This window comes from Cajanus cajan, chromosome 11 (genome assembly GCF_000230855.2).
Source record: "Cajanus cajan strain Asha chromosome 11, NIPB_CcT2T_4, whole genome shotgun sequence".
Lineage (NCBI taxonomy): Eukaryota > Viridiplantae > Streptophyta > Magnoliopsida > Fabales > Fabaceae > Cajanus > Cajanus cajan.
The window spans coordinates 36,993,739-37,013,228 of NC_138527.1; the positions used below are offsets into that span (position 1 = coordinate 36,993,739).

The following is a 19,490-nucleotide window of genomic DNA, read 5'->3' on the forward strand; positions in this document are numbered from 1 at the left end:
TACTGTCTTGGTTGATAAAAAAGCTTTCTTTGTGACTTTTATGACTAAAATGTTATATACATGATTATACATAATAGTATATAAACTTTTCATCTTGCATGTGTTTTTGGCCTTTTTCTCTGTATAAATGTGGTGTTGTTATGGATATTTTGGTTCTTGAAAAATAATGTTCCTATGTGTATTTGAATGTATTTTTAGTTTAAATTTGATCGGGTTTTGTTTGAGAATGATTTGAGCCTAAAATGGCCAAAGCCCTAAAAATCTCTCAAGCCTTAATCTTAAAAAAGATTAAAGCTTGGACTTCTGAATTATGGATCCCTAAACCTTCCATATTTGTTATCGTGACGACAATCTAGTTGATACATTAAATAAAATTATAAACATTCAAATGGTTTATATGGTTGGTTTATTGGGCTGCAACTAGAATCATGTACCTGTTCTAAAAATATGAAAAAATCATTTCCTATTTTTGTTGGTAATGATTGAATTATAAACTCTTTTTTTTTTGGGAATAAATTGTAGATGATAATAGATTGGGGATGAAGCTAAAACCTTGTTTCTATCTTTTTGTTTTCCCAGTTATCATTCAATAGCGTTCTTGAAGCTAAAGGAAAATCTTCTGGTTGTATTAGATGAAATGGTAGGGAAACTAGATTGCATATAGTTTAGGGAAGCTAAAGGGAAACTATCTTAACCCTCAATAGAGATACAATTTGCAGCAAAATAGAAAACATACCGTGGATACTGCTGCTCCGTCATGTTCAAATGCAATTTAGGCAGATTTAGACATTATTCTTAGTAACCTTTTAGCTGTTTAGGAATCTGTAATATCAAATTTGGATTTTGTACATGAACTTATTTGTTTATCAGACAATAGATTTTGCATTGGTAGATAGGAAATTTTTCGGCGATAATGCAACTATATTTGTGAAGAATGGTAAATTGGTAATCAATTAATTATATATACATCGTAGTTCTTTTTTGTTTTCCAGGCACAACATGGTCCTTTACTTTTATAAGTATTATATTTGGTTTATTACACTACATTCTCCGCATGAAAATTATAATCGTCCATTTCTAAACTCCATGCAGTATATGCAACTGTAACAGTTGGCTTCCACACCCCCAATGGAACTGTTTTCATTTAATTATATTAGAATTTGAGGAATCATCTTATTCTTCATGCCACTGAGTTCTCTTAACTGTTACTTCAGAACAAGAGATTATTTTGCATCCATCAGGTTTAGGTTGTTGCCTTTAATTTAACCATACCCCCACCTCCCCCCAAAACAGAAACAGAGATAAATTTCAGCATTGTTATGAGCAACAAAAAAGATGAGAAGATCAGAAGAATATGATCTGCTCAAATGATAATTATTGATCATTCCTCAATTTCTAATAATACAACTTCGTAATAGACTCTTGCATACATAATGGGGGCCATGGTTGGCAGCCAAAGTACACAAGAAATATACAAGTGAGGTTATCACAACATACAAAAAACCCACTAAACGGAATTGGATAAAGCTGCAATAGAAACATGGAGCACAAAAATCAAGATTTACAGAATGCATGAAGCGTATCGTCTAGGGCCTTTCTGTCATAATCCCCCGTGAAAACACAATTTCCCAGAGGACCCTTTAGAAGGATAAGCCTTAGCAACCCATCTGCTACCTTCTTATCCACCTGATATACCAAAATAAATGAACCATAAACCCTACTAAACAGAAATTAAACATTAAAAAGGTACTGAGAATCAAGCATCGGTCATTACCGCCATGACAGATTTAAACATGTCCACAGTCATGGTCTCAGGAGGAGCTGTAGGTAACTTAGCCTGTTTTAAAATGTCTCCAACTCGCTTCACAATAGAATCATCAATCCAACCTAGGCGATAGGACATGTCAACAGCCATTACCTGTGTACATGGCAAACAGGTTCCTCAAAATAGACCTATAGTATTAAACACAAAATTCACGATATTATTTTGTTAAAAGAATTACCGTGCCAGCTGCAACAGCCTCTCCGTGAAGCCACTGCCCATAGCCAACCCCAGTTTCTATTGCCTAAAATAAGTGCCACAGAAAGAGTTAAAATCAGAGGAAAATTTACTGAAAAGGAAAATGCATAAAACAAACATTTTTGGGAATAGTTCAATGTCACAACAAAAAAACAAACATTTTGGATTTTTAACCATTATATTTTAAAACCTATAACATTTAAAGAACTTGAGAGACTGTCTAATAAAGAGGATGTAAAGAATCTATAATAAAGAGGAGTTCTAGCAACATACTCTTTCTAACACATTCTACTATTGCATAAAATTTATTGAAAACTACAAAACTAGAGAGAGTCATTAAATAAGAAGTAAGACCCCCACAAAAAATTATGATTTCCAATAAATTTCATCAGTGTGTTAAATATTGTATTGTTAGCATTTCTCAATAAGATGATAACCAGTAACAGACAATAATCACTTACATGACCAAATGTATGACCCAAGTTCAATGTTGCCCTCAGTCCACTTTCCTTCTCATCTAAGGAAACAACCTCAGCCTTGTTTTCACAAGATCGCTTTATAGCATATGCCAGTGCACTAGGATCTCTGCAGTGGATGAAATTAACTTGTAAAAACTAGAACAATGAAAGGGCAACGTGAAAGCAGTTGCACAACATTTTGATAAAAATGAATGGACCAATGGAACAAGAAACTATGTGGCACTAATAAGCTATGATGCACGGGTAAACCAAAAATTGTATCTGAATCACATATTCATATAATATATCAGTACTTGGTATTTTTGGTGTATCACTTTTTTGGATATCCGTCATCTTCCCAGTATTTACCAACCTCAATTACTACGTATTACATAGGGACTTGAGAGAGGGGGAACACAATGAACCTTGAATATGGATAAGATAACCACGTGTAAGTAGTTTTATTTTATTTTTACTTATATAACATATCTTGTTTAATATATAGGTATTCCTGTATCTTAAACTTCTCAAGAAAACTATTGCATTGTATCATATCGGATATATTAATTTGTACCTGTGCAACATAGGTAATAAATAATGTCAAGTCATAAAGCTCAAGCTTGGGGTACTTTTTCCAGCCAAAATACACAGTTTTTAACATAAATCTCCCAGACAATTAGCTTTTGTGACCTCTTAGATGTTTCACCTATCAGTAATGAAAATGGAATGGAACGCACTAATAGCAGGAACAAAAGCTTATAACAGCACAGTACTTAATTAAAAATTTACCTTGCCAGTAATGCCTGCATATTTTCCTCTTGCCACTCAAAAAACTCTGCATCCCTAATGAGGCCATACTTTATAACCTCTGCAAACCCTGATGCCAGTTCCCTATCTGGTAACGTATTTAATGTGTCTGTGTCTACAAGCACACACTGAGGTTGGTAAAAAGCCCCGATCAGGTTCTTTCCAAGGTGATGATTTATCCCAGTTTTGCCACCAACTGAAGAATCGACCTGGGAACATAATAAACAGGGAATGGAACAACATAGATAGAGTGGAGACTAGAACCATTAACAGTAGCTCGAGCCACAAGAGGTTAAATAAACATATAACAATAAAAGTAGTTTAAAAAAAAGCAGCAAAAGACCTGTGCCATCACAGTGGTAGGAATCTGAATAAAATTAACACCACGTAGGAAGGAAGCAGCAGCAAAGCCACACATGTCACCAATCACACCGCCACCAAGGGCAACAAATGTACACCGCCTGTCCAGTCGCGACTCGATGGCCTTGTCGAAGACTTTCATAAGAGTATCCTATCAGTCAAACACAAACACTTTCTTATGTAATTCCCAAAAGCACCAACAAGCACCACACCCAATTCGAACACAGACGACCTACCATGTCCTTGTACTGCTCACCATCAGGTAAAATTACACTCTCCACAGAAACATTTGGGTTTCCCCTTGTCAAAGCATCTACAACCTTGTCTAGATAAAGTGGTGCAACCGTTTTGTTGGTTACAACTAGGACCCTCTTCCCATGAACATGCCTATTACAACACAATTATCTAGTAAGAATAGAGCACTTTAGAATAAACATTAAACAAGTAATAAAATTCATGCCTTATTAGAAACTTCAATTATTGGAAGTAAGTACAAGAAGAAAAAAAAAATAGGATTCTCATCTAAATTCAACTTCTTCCATAAGCTAAAATCAACTTATGTCCTTAACTTTTATAGGAGCTAAGAAATTCAATTCATTTTACCTTCTTCTTTTCTTCGTCTTCTTCTTTTAAAAGAGTCTGATTAGATGAATTTCTCCATAAAATATGAAAGAAAATCCATAAATTAAAATTAGTTTATGTATGAGCTAATTTGTAGAAGTTCTCTCATGTCAGTTTCTCCAAAAACTTTTTTCTTTTAAGTTGTGCATAAGCTAATTTTATCTTGTCAAGAAGCTAATTTTATTTTTCCTTTCTATTTTCTTCTACTAAAGAGTGTTTCTGAAGACGTTTACTCACACAGTCTCTATGTCCTAGCTCGGAAATAAATTTATTCAAACATGCCAAAGTAAGACACAATACACTCCACATTGCACAATAGAAAATTCCGAAAGTGCAAATCCACATACACACATATCGGAAACAATTACAGGAAAAAGATAAACACAATTAAGTTAAAGATATTGAATTGATGAAGTAATCATTACCTCTGGAGATAGTCTGGTTCGTGTAGCAACCCGGATCCGATATAAATGGGATAGCTCCGATTGCCCAAATCGACTTGGACGATTTCGGGAAGTGCAGGTTGGGATTTAGCAGCGAAGGGATCCATGACTTGGGACGACGATGATGAGGCGCATATCCTTGATTTGCGAGCGGTGGAAACAGAGGCCCAAAGCCAGTTATTGGAGTTGAAGTGGAGGTGGGTCTTGGGAAGGGAGAAGAAAGAGGATTTAGGGATTGGGGTTTGTTGGTTGGTGCGGAGGGAAAGAGAGAAATGGGTGGGCGCGGAAGCCATTGGAGATTGAGGAATGGAATGGGTTTGGTGGTCACAGGTTGGTGAGTGAAGAAGGAAACATTAACAATAACATCATGTGTTGGTACAAACAACACTAAGAATGACCAGAGGGTAGGTAAGGACCTCTGTTTCAGGTGCATGTGTTTGGTTGGAATCACGTTTAGATAAATTAAACTAACACTTTAATTTTCATTCCTTTTTTTACACCATTTTAATTTTCAAACCTTTTTTGTTATAAATTTGATCTTTTTATTAGTCTTTAAAATTAGAGAAGGATACTTTTTGGCTGGAGTGGGAGTGAACATTAAAAATATAAATATGCTTATCAAAATAAAATAAGATTTTAATGATTACAATGAATATTGAACTTGAAAATACAAATTCTGATATGACTTTGTGATAACTCAATAATATTTAATAATTATTTTAATAAATTTTGAATAAATGTATTTATTAAAGTAGAATTTTATTCATTTTTTATAATATATTAATTATAGGAGACCACATTTGTAATAAAAATAAATGAATAAGATTTACTCATTTGCGAAATTATATGATAAAAAATTTAAGCCTTAAACTAAAAAAACTTGTTAAATAGCTCCTTCAATTTGTAAAAAAAAAATAAAAAAAATTTAAATTATAATAGTTAAATTGCAAAAGAGTTCTTTTATAACTTTTTCTTTAATAAAATTATGTTTAGTTGATTTTCTAAGATAAGAGTTTTTTTTTTTTATTTATAGATATTCTTCTCAATTTTTTATTTATTTATTTTTATTTTTAGCTTTATATTGAATTCAATATATTTTTAAAAGTTATCAATAATTAAAGATAACTTCTATTATGATATAACATAATTAATGAAATCTTAAATATAAGTTATATGTTTAAAAATATTTATTAAGAATTTTAATTATAATATAATTTATACATTTAAATTATTTATTTATTATAAATTATAATTATATAAAATAAATATTTATTTAGTGCATTTGTACATACTAAAATATTAGTATTAATACGTTCATGAAATTTTTAAGAATTTTAAAATTAGGTTTTTAAATTAAAAATAATTCTAATAAAGTATTTGATATTTGTAATTAGTTCTTTAGAGGTAGTTAAATTGTCGCAAATATTTTTGTTTTTTTAAGATTTCAAGTTGCTAAGAATTGATTTCAAATACTCAGTTAGAAAATTTTTAAAATTCATACACTCAATTAAAAATATCTTAAAAAACTTAAGAACCTAATGATGTACTGAATCTATAATAACAGCAAAGTTTAAAATATCATTTGGTTTTTATTTTATTTTATAAAAATTTAGTTAAATTTTTAAATTAAAAAAATTATAATCGAGACTCTAACTTTTTAATTTGTAAATCCGTGCGATGTACAAAACTATGAATATATTAATTAATATAAATTTATTTAAATTATATAAATTAATTTTTTAATGTGATAATAAGTTGTAATGAATAAAGATGCTTTAAAAATTAGTAGTTTGAACAAAAATAATAGTGTGCTTTTGGAATATGCAAAATACATAAATCCAATCAAAACAAATAACTCACCAGATAAATTGTTATAAAAATAATTCCTTAAAAAATGTCTTATATCTCATTATGTCTCCTTGCAAAATGTGGTGTAATTATTGTACAAATAATAGGTTTACCTTTATTCTTAACCATCAATTGTTTAAAAAAAATATATCGAACAAATACAATATAAACTCAAGGGAAAATAATACTACAATAAAAAGGAGGAAAATAGATTGCAATTGCACAAATCTAATGAGGTTCTGAAATTGTAGTTTTCAAAATAATTCTTAAATTATTACCATCACATATATCTTTATGCATGTCCTCCAATGAAATATCATTCAACACAAAAAGGTGAAGCATTGCTCAACTGTTTTTTTCCTTCGATTCTCCTTGGTATCCTTAGTGGCGAATACAACCTATTATGTATAGATAGCACAGTAATCAATCATTTTCCTATGAAAATGTTTCAAATCTCAATGTTTTTCATCTTTTCAATTACATTTTCAATAGACTATTTTAGCATCCTCATGTTCATTTTACTATCCATAACCACTAATATTATACACACATACACATAAAATTAAATTATAAAAGTATTTTGGTAACATCAAATGTGATCTTAGATCACTTAATCCTTGAAAACTCAAAAACCTAACCAAACAAATTACAACCTTCAAATTCAACAAAAATAAACCTAAAAAATATTTTAAATAGTAATAATTAAATACTTTTTTTTTACATAGAAAAATTATATACACTACCCTCTCCTACATTTTTCATCGTTTGTTATTTTCTTCATCATCTACCACTTATAATCTCATCGACAAATAAATAATCACCTTCCACTAACCTTTGGAGTTTAAGTAATGACAATTTATAGTTGTTGAAGTTAATAACATCTCATATTCTCACTTTTTTTAATATAAATATATGCTTAAATAATATACAATGAAATACACCGTAAAATATAAAAGTAATGTAGGTAGTTTCGGTGAAAATGAAGAAAAGGTTAAACAAAGGTAATTTTGGTTTATTCATGATTGGAAAATCTATATACTTTGATTCAAAAGAAGAAAAAAAAAGGTGAAAGGATAAGAAGTTTGGGAGTTAAAGATGAATATGAATGAGTGCTTCATTAGGAATATGGATAGATGTAAAATGTGACCTTTTTTTTTGTAATTGAGTGCTTCATTGAAAAGTTGGACAAATGTAGAATATGAATGAGTTTGAGTTAAATGCATATCGAGAACATTAATGCATGTGGAGGACATAGACAACGAATCTTATTTATATAAAAGCAATGAACTCTTTCATATAAATTGCATACACAAAAGAGATTATCCTTTAAGAAAATACGTGCTTTTTGAAAGTAGTAATTTTATTGTGATTTCATTGTCAAATATAAAGTACAAATGAATAAATTTTTTTAGTTAATAAGATTATGTGAGAAGAATGATAGTCTGTTACATAATTATATATATTTATAATTAGAAAATAAACCCTACAAAAAAAGGAATGATTTTAAAAAGAAAAAGATTGAGTGTTTGATAAATTGCATATAATTAATTTCAAAGGTAGCAATTAATTTTTAATGGATAGTAAAAACTTAATAATCATGTCTTAATTGTGTATAGATGTAGAATAAATAAATAAATAAATAAAAATAAAAAAGATAAATAAGAGTAATATCATAGGATATATATATATATATGTATATAAGGATAAGGATATAAATATGTGAAATTAATTTATGACGTTTTGAATTTTTATAAAAATAATATTATGTTTATCTTTTGTTAAGTATGGATCTTGAGCAATATTCTTAGAAAGAATTTGTCTAGATTAGTTCTTAAATCAAATTAAATATAAAATTAAAATCAAGTAGTATATTAAAGTCTATTAAAATTGACTTAGTGATGAAAATGTGTAATTGAGTGTATAAAATTTTAGATTTTAACTTTGTTATCGTTATTATATTTTCAACAGACACAAAATAATAATAAATAAAATAAAACAAAGTACTTTTTTTACTCCATAAAATTAAGTATTTAATATGTGAAAATATGAGAATACATGGACAGTCACAATATTTAATAGATTGATAATCCCAATAACAAATTAAAAAAAAACACTTTTATAAATTTTTAATTTTTTTTTATTCTATCATAAATATATCTAATTCATAAAGTTAGAGACTAATCACGTTTATGATATTATAACTATTACTAGCTTAATGAGTTTTTTTTTTATAATTATTTTTTTACATAACAAAGGTTAAACATGGACAAGTGATATTGATATTTTATTTTAACAAATTTTTGTTATTATTTTATTTATTATTTTAAAACAAAAAGATTTTTAGTCCTACCATTAGAAAAGTGTTAGAGAAAGAGTATTAGAGAGTGTTAATAATGATTTTGAATCCTTATTTTTAGTATAAATAAATTATGTTAAGAGAAAATTTTGTATTTTGTATGTGCTCAAAATCTTTAACAAAGATTAATCATGATTAAAAATGTCACTAATAAATATTTTATACTAATATCATGTTAAAATTTTAATATTTCTCATTATACTATTATATCACAATATAAATATTTTTCACATCGTAGTATATCTAACCAATATTATATCACAATACATTTACTAGTAATATAACAAATGCAATGTATAAGATAGATATTGATTTTACTTAACTAAAATTGATAATAAATAAATATTTTTAAATATATAAATTATATTAAAATTAAAATTTACAAAAAAAATATTTTTAATATATAATTTCATATTTTAAATTTATAATAAATCATTTATATTATAATATATAAATATTTTTAACCATATCTTTTAAAAATATATTATAATTATTTTTTAAAGTAAAAATGATAAATTGAAAGATATAAGAGATCGAACAAAATCTTAAAAAATACTATGATAAGAGAAAACACCCCTAAAATGTTATTATAATTAAAATCTCTTAAAAAAAGCAAATTTTCCAAGATATTTTAATTCATATATGAAGCGGGATCGTAAATTCAAAATATATTTTATGTATTAAAATGTTTATTTATTATGAACTTTAATTATAATATAATATAATATATATTTAAAAAATTTAATTATTATAAAATACACATATAAAAAATATATATTTAAAATGTACGTTGTACCTATTAAAAACACTATTTTATAATATTGTAGTAGATATTTTTTTAAAATAAGTATTTTATTAAATTATAATTTCGTTTTCCTAAAATATATATAATGGATAATTTATAATATTTATGACTAAAACTATTAAACTAATCAACAAAGCGTTTACTTTGCCAAACCTTGTTTGGAATTTTGTTGGTTGGCAAACGAGGGTTGTTTTCAAGGATTCTCTGTTCTTCTCTCATCCAAGGATCAATCTTAATCGGAGAGATCGGCTTTTCTCTTAGGTAAATTTTCCCTCTCCTCTCTCCTTTAGGGTTTTCAATAAGGTTTAAGAAAATGTTATCAGAGAATCAATAACTGACATCACAACATAAAATGCCTAAACTGAGATACCCCTGATTTCGGATGATATAAAGTTTACGTCTTGGCCCTTTTTTGCTGTGTACTATGCTGGCAGTGAATCATAGTTATTTCTGGGTGTTCATTGATTTTTGTGTCCTCCTCGTACCAAGAATACTTGCTTATCATGCTGCCAATCTCACATTTATTGTCAATGGGTGGGCTTTGTGTTGAATGCACTTTTTGATTCACCACTGCACTGTTAGTTATTGCTAGCCATATTCAACTAGAATCTTATGAACAAAAGAAATAGAATTCACAAGTCACAACGTGTTTGGAATTGTTTAGGGCCCACATTGAGGCTGAATATACAGCATGTGTTTAGTTATACCTTGGTTACACATCTCTCAAAATTTCATATCAAAACTGTAAATTTCATGTCAAAGCAGTCAGTTACATACTATGTCATAGATATCATATCAAAAAAATGAGCTTATGCAAAAGCTACTTCTATTTGCTTCAGAATGGACACGCGTCCCTTGGCTTGAGACGGGAAACCGAACACACCGACAATATGTAGTATTGTGTTGGATACCTGAATGTACGTTTCGTGCTGTGTGATGCAGTTCCAAATGCCTACTCACTCTTGTTATGAACATTCTATTGTGGATGCACGTGTGTTGTGTGTGTTTATGTCCCTCTTTATCAAACACTTAATGTAAATTAAACTATAGATGGCAGGCCAACTTACAAGATCAAGAAGACTAGAAACTCAGCAGCAGGAACAGTCAAGGGCTAGGTGGACGACATCACTCACTAAGATACTTGCACAGCTTATGGTTGACCAAGTACATAAAGGGAACAAACATAACAATTTATTCAATAAGAAAGCATGGAAATATATTTGTGATGAATTTTACAGCAAAACAGGTCTGAAATGGGACAAGGAGCAACTCAAAAACCGGTATTCGGTCTTGAGGAGGCAGTATGCTATTGTAAAGTCCATACTTGATCAAAGTGACTTTAATTGGGATGAAGCCACAGGATCTATAACAGCTAATGATGAAATTTGGGCTGAATATATCAAGGTATGTTCCTTCATCTTCTGTTTGTTCTTATTGATTAAATATCGAAATATGGTCCTGCTGAAGGAGGAAACTTTGAACATATGATCAGTTTGACCTTACCTTATATAATGTCACCCCGTCTGCTTTAAAGAAAGGGAGTGGAGGAAAAATAAAATAATTTATCATTATACTCTTACAGAAGACAAATAAAGTCATTAAACTCAAGTGTTCAAGTTAAGAATAATTTAATTAGCAGGGTTTAAAATCTCTTTAAGTATTTTCCTTCTCCTGATCTCCTTAATATTGCAGGGTAGACAAGAGTGGGAGGTGAGATTTTGTCCCCCTTATTTCCCTCCCTCTTGCCTCCAAGTGAAGATTTTAAATTGTAGTCACAGCTGCAATTCTTTATATTGCAGGAAATTTGGGACAAATGTGGCCAGTGTGACCACAAGTGCAGTCTGAGTGTCCAAAACCCTTGATTTTGCAGTCAAAATTGTGGTCACAAACTGCTTTATATAATCTTGCTCCAGATATTTGAACAAAACAATATATTAATGAGGGTACAGATTCATGAATGCGTTAAATGAAAAATGTTTTTGATGTTTTTAGCCCATATGTGTGCAATTTGAAATTCTCAAAAAGTTTGCTTTTCATTTCAATGCTAAAATGTGGAATAAGTAATTTTAAGAAGGTAACTGTTGAGAATGCTGTGGCATAATCTGTCTCTGGAGTGGAACCCTGTTAGTTTTTAGAAGAATGCTAATAACACATTATAATTAACACATTACAATTGGGTGAAATACTAAAATCCGTGTGGAACCCACTAAACATGTGTTTGTTGGGATTATTTTGGATCTCTTAGGAAATTAGAAAGAAACTATTATTTTTCTAAAACAAAATTAAATTAAATACGGAATAAATAGAGAATAAGAGCAACTTGGATTTAAAGAGTGTATCGAAAAGAGTGTGATTATATTTCTAGCATTTTTTGTAGTTTCTATTACAGCCTGCAGTATCTTTATCACAGGATTAGAGCTTCATTGAACACAAGTTGGAGCTGTTATCTGTGCTCTATATAATAATAATACTTGATTAACTCTTTTAGAAATTACAGAAACATCCCGATGCTGAGACTGTCAAAACCGGTGGCTGCCCAATCTTTAAGGAACTCTGCACAATATTTTCTGAGCCAGCAACCAATGGCAAGCATGAATATTTAGTTGCATCTGAGAGTGAACATACTTCTATAACTCCTTGTCCAGAGTTCTTGAACATGCACCAAGAGGAGACCTCATCTGAATCTCAGGATGAGGAAGATGCTATTGACCCTCAAACAGTTCAACCTACTACACCTACTGCTACTTCTACCCGTAAAAGAGGGCGTAAAGGAATTGATGATGCTATTGCAAATGCCATATTTGAGATGGCATCTGCTTCAAAGATGAGGGCAGTTGCCATAGAACAACAAAATGCTAGATTTAGCATTGCTGACTGTATTAGGGACTTAGATTTGATGCAAGGTGTTGATCAACAACTTTATTTTGCTGCTCTAAATCTGTTCAACAAACCTAATGCAAGGGAGATATTTTTGTCTCTCAAAAAGGATAAACGTTTAACTTGGTTGCGTGGCAAGTGTGCTGTTGCATCCAATTAATTTTGTATAGGATGAAAAAAAAAGAAGGAAAAGATCTCTTTTGTTCAGAGTTTGATCCGTTTGTGGCAAGTTATTCACAAGCTTTGATTAGATAATCTCATTCATATCACATTATAGTATTATACTTCCTCAAGTTTTAATGTTGAAACTTGAAACAATATCCATGATTGCATGACACCAATCAATGTTTCTAAAAATTCTAAAATAGATTATTGAACTTGTTAAGTAACTCGCTTATAGTTAATTAGTCAACTGCAATTGAATTGTATCTAAAAGTTACATTGGCAATTATTTAAGCAGTTTGTTATGTTATAATAACTTGTTTTTTAAGAGTAATTTAGTAAATTTTAACTTTTGTTTTCATAAAATATTTTCTCAATGTAATTTATTAATTTTTTTTTTCAAAAAATAAGTCAGTATACTTGTTAGTAAATGTTATATACAAATATGTTAATGTACTAGTTTTTAGCCTATATAATACACATGATGATTATTTATTTTATAAATAAAAAATATAATGAATAAATACTTATATGAAAAAGTATTTATATAAAATTGCATTGGAAGTGTGACATGTTAAAATACTTATATAAAAAATAAGTTAGTAAATTTAATAATTAAATATAATATTCCAAATAATAAACTTATATAAAATTAAATTATGCAGTTTTTTTAAATTAATATACAAATATTATCTTGCGTTGATAAAAAAATAAGAGTAAATATTTTGTGCACCGACAGTGTAAAAGATTGTTAAGCCATCATCTAAAACAGTTTATTTATTTAACAAAAATATTTTATAATCAAATTTCTTCATAAAATTAAACCGAAAGAACCATTTTTTTTTTGGTGGAATAATCGATTCAAATAGGTTATCTAGTTTGTTTTGATTTTGATTGTTTGTCATCAGTTTAACCGATCAAACTGGTCGGTCCAATTTTAAAACAACGGCGCAAAGCATGCGGTCAGTAATAGATTCTGATTTGATTTGTTTCATCCAAATCTGATTTCTCAGCATCGTTGAAAACATTTTAAGCAGTAGCACCACTTAATCTGAAATCTGACAAGTGCAGAACTAACATTTATGTTTCCAAATCCTCCACAAACTAATCGAATATCACATCGAGCATTTCATAAAACAAATTATTAAAAAAATTCATTATTAAAAAAAATCCATCATAACTATTTCACATATTTATGTCAAGTTTTCAGCCTACAAAATTATATTGTTTGGTCGGAAATCCACGTACCAAATTAAATTCCATTCCGCACATATAATTGCAACAGAAAAATTCCTGCAGGAAACGTGACAGGAGCAGTGATTCGTTGGCATTGACAAGACACGTTGGCAACAAATTTCTCACTCCTCTAATCATCAAATTTTCTCGACTATATATAATCATATTAACAGTACATCATGAAACCAAGTGAAACCCATGCTAAGTAAGTGCTTAAGGAATGCGGATTCAACACCAAACTTGCCCAAAAAAGAAAAAAGGTGAATTAGATTGCAATTGCACTCTCCCAACATCATGATCCATGATATTAGTAGTAAACACAATCTAATGATGTGGGCAAGGGTGATTATCATCTATACATGACATTTGAATGTTTGATATGAATTTGAATTCATTCTCCTATGGTAATATTCTCTTCACGTCATGCTCCTGTTCAGCAACTTTGGCTTTGTTGTATACAGACTCAAAAACCTCCATGCACACACTTGAAAACCCCACAATCCCTTGAAACACTTGAGGGCAACCCATTTGCAAGTTGTTCAGTGTCATTGCCCTTGTTACACTCACTGACTTCTCATACTTGCTCTTCTCCTCCTCTGCCTTGGCCCTCAAGCCTTCCACCTTGGCACGCTTCTCGGTAACCGGGTCCTTATTGCTTCTCAAGGATTCCGGCATGGAGTATGGACCATACTTGCACTCCAAGGAACGAAGCTGAACCACCTTCTTCTCAAGTTCTTTGAATGCAGAATCTGACTTCTTCTTTTGTTTGTGCTCCTCTGCTTGCTGCACTACAATGGCATGGATAACTGTCAACAAGCTCTTTATTCCTTCTGATGCTGCTGTGTCCGGAATGCGATCGACGGCGAGGTGCCACTCTTCACAAAGGGTGTATATCTTTGACTCCTCCGGGGTTCTGCTCAGAGGGTTCTTGCTGAACTGGAAAAGGCTTAGCCTTAGCCAGCCTGTGAGGGATTGGATGTAGTCACGGTGCGCCTTGAAGAGGTTGCAGAAGGATTGGTGCCATTGCTGCACTTCTAGCTCCAGCTGAAGTGTTGATTGCCTGTGGATCTCGGATGTGGGATTGTTTGATGGTATGGTGTTGAGGTACTCTAGCTGCTGAACTATGTGCCTTTGGACTTGGTGGCACTCATACATGCTTCTCCACATGCACATTAATCTGCCAACATAACAAACACACAATGGTTAGAAGGCTTATTTATTTATTTTTTTTGTTTTCTCACAAGGTAAAACTAACTTATGAATCTTATAGCATGTTTGGAACATCATCATAAAATCACATCAACTAAGTTCATTGATGTAGAAACTACTTCTTGTTGCTTCAGTTGGATATGATCAAAATTATAGATTTTGTCCCAAACACACTTAGTTTTTGGAGAAATTAGATGAGTGTTTTTAAAAAATTGAACTACTTTTGAGAAGTTAGATGTCTAGAGACTGATGATGATCTGCACTATAAATTTGAGACCAAATAAGTTCAGTTGACGCAGAAGCTATTTCTAATCATTTCAGTTTAGGGTTTCTTGGATGTACTGAGAGAGTGATGGTCAACATTATATATTTGGTCTCAAACACTTAGTTTTTGGAGAAGTTAGATGTGAGTGTTTTTATAAAAATGAATTACACAAGTTTATTCTAATTTAGAGAAACTTAACTTATTTTATATTCTAATTGTTTATGAAAAAAGTTATTCTACTTTGTTGTATTGTAATGTCAGTTATGTCAGTGTCAAAGAATATCCAAGCAGGAAGGGATTATGCTACACATTCTGTTAGAAAATCAGAAGCAAGTAGCCAGGACAACCATGCAGTGACGAAAGTAAATAAAATGGGCATGGAAGGATTTAAATTTTAAACCGTTTGACAAGGATCAAATTATGGCAACAGTTTTGCCTGTACCCAACAGAGTAGTATATAACAATATATCACGTTTTGCTTGTACGAGTTGCCAAAGTATAAAGGATATCATATTTATAAACAGAAAACAGACAGATGAGAATCATCAAGCGGGACCTTAACATCCTATCCGTTGTTACTTGTTAGTACATATATCATAACTTACCGAATTGAAAGTCCAATGGGAAATTATATGGTACAAAGTGCGCTACAGTAATGCCTAGTTCATGAAATAAAAGGGGTTTGTTTAGAAGCGATAAGCCCTGATCACAAGGAAACACACTTGATCAAAAATGAGATTTTGGCTCGTACGGTTGTACTTGTCACGCCAAGTTTGGAGCACAAAATTAATCAGTGAAAACTATAAAGCAGTCAAAAGCAATATTTTCTACTGTTACTGATACTACGCATATATTCTGATTCTGACCCAATTTGTAGTTGACTTCCACTCTATTGCATGCCACTTAGCTTTTCTCATTCCCACCAGCAACCTAAGACACCAAAAGGGTCCCAACCAAACAAAAATGTATCCCTTCCTTTAAGATTCAGTTGCTTATTTGCTACTAAACTAACATTTTTTTACTATTGCTGGATAACTTTTCCTTTTAGCTCATGACCATCCCATTTCTGACACAAAGTTATGTATATAAATAAAGTGGAGAACTTACCCTTTGACAAGCTCAATGAGTTGAGGGTAGAGCTCTACCTCCCTTAATTTGTTGATTTCAGCAGATGTACTATCAATGGCCTGAGAAGCAACCATCATTTGTGATTCTAATTTCTCCACTTCTTTCCTTGTCTTCTCTGTCTTCACATAATCAGCTCTCTTCAACTCCACCTTCCTTAGCAGTGCCAACTTCTTCTCATGCTCCATCTTTATAGTCTTAGCATTCTTAAACCAAGCAAAGAAAAAGTATTAGAGAAGTTAAGCAACGATCAGCGGCAATTGTCAAATTAGCTAATCTAATAAAAAAAATAGTAGGGTACTAGAAGTTTTATACAAAATTGAACAATTCCCAAGTAAATGAACACACGAAACCTTAGCATGAATGAAATATCAGTTGTGAAGAACAAGACTTGTTCACCAGACCCACATCAAAATTTATGCCCACAAAAGAGAAATCCTCTCCAGCCTTTATTTTCCTTTTCTTTTTCTTTTATTATTACCCTTAAAGGGAGCTCAGGAAAAAGCAACACACCTTAACCTCTTGGTACAGTTTCTTCTCCCATGCATATAGTCTCTCCACAGTGGAGCAGTGCCCTACAGTTCCAACTCCATTAGCCCCAAAAGCACCAACAGAAACAGGAGTTGCCTCAGCCAGCTTGCCAAACCCGTTCAGTTTAGGACTTGAACCCCAAGCCCATGATGAAGGACTCAAACTCCACCCATAGCTGTGCACTTTACCTACCACCACAACAAGTACAAACACAACCCTTCAAAATCCAAAAAACTGAAGAAAAACAAACTTAAAACAGCATACAACATCAAATGTAAACAATAAACATAAGGATCAAATCATCAATTCAACACAAGATCTCTCTCTCTCTCTCTCTCATTTTCCACAAAATTAAGAAGAAATGAAGAAAAAAAGGAAATTTGCCAACTTGGTTAATTTCAACAAGGAAGCAAATCTGAAAGAGACGCACACTGCACAAAAGGGGTTAACACTTGACACTTAAAATTTTTATTACATGCATGTGATTGTGAGGCTTACATGCTTTACTTCTATCAGAAAATCCAGAGCTTGGAACTTCAAGGAGCAAAGAAACATGGGAACCAGCATCAGCAGCTTTGAGAAAATAGTCATCAAGCTCTTTGATAACTTCAACAAGATCTTTGCCATTCCTTGACACCACCATTGCAAGCTCACTAGGGGTTTCCTTGGAGAATCCACTCACCACCGACGGCGGCGCCGTCACGCTCGCCGCCGCCATCACCACCACCTCCGACCCCGCGGTGGTCGTCGCCTCCCACTCCTCCTCCGTCGCCGACCGAGAAGCCACTGGCGCCGGCGTCTGCCTGAACGGGTCCCAGAAGTCCCAAGCGGAGGACGCCACCGGAGGTGGCGGCGGAGGCGGAGGTGGAAGAGCGGGGGAGGAGGTGGTGTCGGAGGTCCACGTGTAGGAGCTGGGGCTCATCGGAGGAGGAGGCGGCGGCGGCATGGGGGTGGGAGTTCTCGGCGGCGGCGGCGGGAGAATGGGGTGAGGTCGCGGCGGAAGGTGGTGGTTTCCGTGGCGGAGGACGGTGGTTTCGGCGTTGGCGAAGTGAAAGAGTGCGGAACCGGTGGCACGGAGTGAGCGAATGTACATGACATGCGCGGCGGAGAAAGCGTGTCTTGCTTGCACGAACTGCTTCATGTAACGCTTCCTGGCTTTGCAACGCGACACCGTTTCTTCACTCTCTAGTTTGGAGTGGCAGCAACCCATCTTGTGTTTTTGGATCAGCCAAGGGAACGGTGTTGTGGGGAAAAATAAAGGTTTGTTTTTGTGTCCGTTGGTGTGCTTGGTGGTGCTGCAAAAGGTGCTTTATTTTTGGGCCAAAATCAAAACTCCAAAACCTTCTTCACTCTGGGACACTTGAACTAATGAACTTGAATCAGAATCAGAGGTTAAAGCAGAGAGAGTGAGAGAGAGATAATGAAGTTTATGATAGTTATGTTATATTGTTATGCAGTATTGCATTGGGGTTTCTCTCTTTCTCTCTCTTTCTGAGGAGTGGTGGAATAGCGATGGAGAAAGAGAAAGAGAAGTATAGCACACAGACAAGGGGCTTTGGGCAGAGAGCCTGCAATTAAAAAAGACAGTAACTGTTATTTTATGTTTGGAACTAAGTGGACGAGAATACCCCTCTCAGCTTTGCATAACATGCATGATGCAGGGCACGACATACCCAAAGGCTCAGTGCCAGATCAGATGCACGGTCTCATGGGATATCCTCCAACTACAGCATTTGCTTATTTGGACTCAACAGTAGAGATACCGATAGATTCTCTCATCTATTTAAAATTCATTAAAAATTACATAAAGTCATAAATGCAACTCATTAAATAAAAAGTAAAACTTTCTAAACATTTATATTTTTCTATAAATATCGGTCAACAATAAATGCATTTAAAAATAAAAATAAAGAATGTATTAAAAAGTAATTAAATACTACATATTATATTCATGTATTGAATTATATATATGGGATAATTTATTATTTTTTTTCTCATCACTCTCTTTTTTTTATATATAAAAGAATGTAAATGACTGAAAAGTGAGAGGACTTTAATTCGATTTATATAATGTGTTTATAATATTTTTATGGATGAAATATATATATATATATATATATATATATATATATATAATTGTATTAGAAATAATATATATAACAGAATTTCTCTTTTAGTAGTTGGGTGTGGACATAAAGGCCATCTCATCACAGGATTCTCACTGGTGGACGTGGTATTGGATGAGAATAGTTTCAAAATATTTTCTATTGAACAAAGGCCGTTACTTTTTCAAATTGACAAGCAGGAATGTGGCATAAGTTTTGTTGTGATGGATAGTATATTACTTCTTTATAAACTCCATGAGTT

At 32.2% G+C, this 19,490-nt stretch overlaps 3 protein-coding genes across 5 annotated transcripts; 1 reads left to right on the forward strand and 2 right to left on the reverse strand.

The window, feature by feature from the left end:
- Positions 1 to 1,360: 1,360 nt before the first annotated feature.
- Positions 1,361 to 5,125, reverse strand: LOC109800929 (3-dehydroquinate synthase). The gene is made up of 8 exons (XM_083067067.1): positions 4,692 to 5,125; positions 3,882 to 4,032; positions 3,629 to 3,796; positions 3,268 to 3,494; positions 2,482 to 2,605; positions 2,004 to 2,066; positions 1,775 to 1,918; positions 1,361 to 1,686 (listed from the first exon to the last, which is right to left on the reverse strand). Exons 1-8 carry the CDS (start codon positions 5,000 to 5,002, stop codon positions 1,555 to 1,557), a joined length of 1,320 nt encoding a protein of 439 aa, XP_082923193.1. The 5' UTR covers positions 5,003 to 5,125; the 3' UTR covers positions 1,361 to 1,554.
- Positions 5,126 to 9,820: 4,695 nt separating this feature from the next.
- Positions 9,821 to 12,802, forward strand: LOC109800930 (L10-interacting MYB domain-containing protein). 3 transcript variants are annotated; one of them, XM_020361860.3, is made up of 4 exons: positions 9,821 to 9,979; positions 10,558 to 10,635; positions 10,769 to 11,122; positions 12,207 to 12,802. In XM_020361860.3, exons 3-4 carry the CDS (start codon positions 10,769 to 10,771, stop codon positions 12,753 to 12,755), a joined length of 903 nt encoding a protein of 300 aa, XP_020217449.1. In that variant the 5' UTR covers positions 9,821 to 9,979; positions 10,558 to 10,635; the 3' UTR covers positions 12,756 to 12,802. The 3 variants fall into 3 exon arrangements, with proteins under 3 accessions (XP_020217449.1, XP_020217451.1, XP_020217450.1); XM_020361862.3 differs by having other exon boundaries at positions 12,216 to 12,802; XM_020361861.3 differs by lacking the exon at positions 10,558 to 10,635 and having other exon boundaries at positions 9,842 to 9,979.
- A 1,322-nt stretch (positions 12,803 to 14,124) lies between these two features.
- Positions 14,125 to 18,698, reverse strand: LOC109800478 (pyridoxal-phosphate-dependent serine hydroxymethyltransferase, putative (DUF632)). The gene is made up of 4 exons (XM_083067066.1): positions 17,622 to 18,698; positions 17,106 to 17,311; positions 16,575 to 16,798; positions 14,125 to 15,170 (listed from the first exon to the last, which is right to left on the reverse strand). Exons 1-4 carry the CDS (start codon positions 18,331 to 18,333, stop codon positions 14,393 to 14,395), a joined length of 1,920 nt encoding a protein of 639 aa, XP_082923192.1. The 5' UTR covers positions 18,334 to 18,698; the 3' UTR covers positions 14,125 to 14,392.
- Between the last annotated feature and the right edge of the window lie 792 nt (positions 18,699 to 19,490).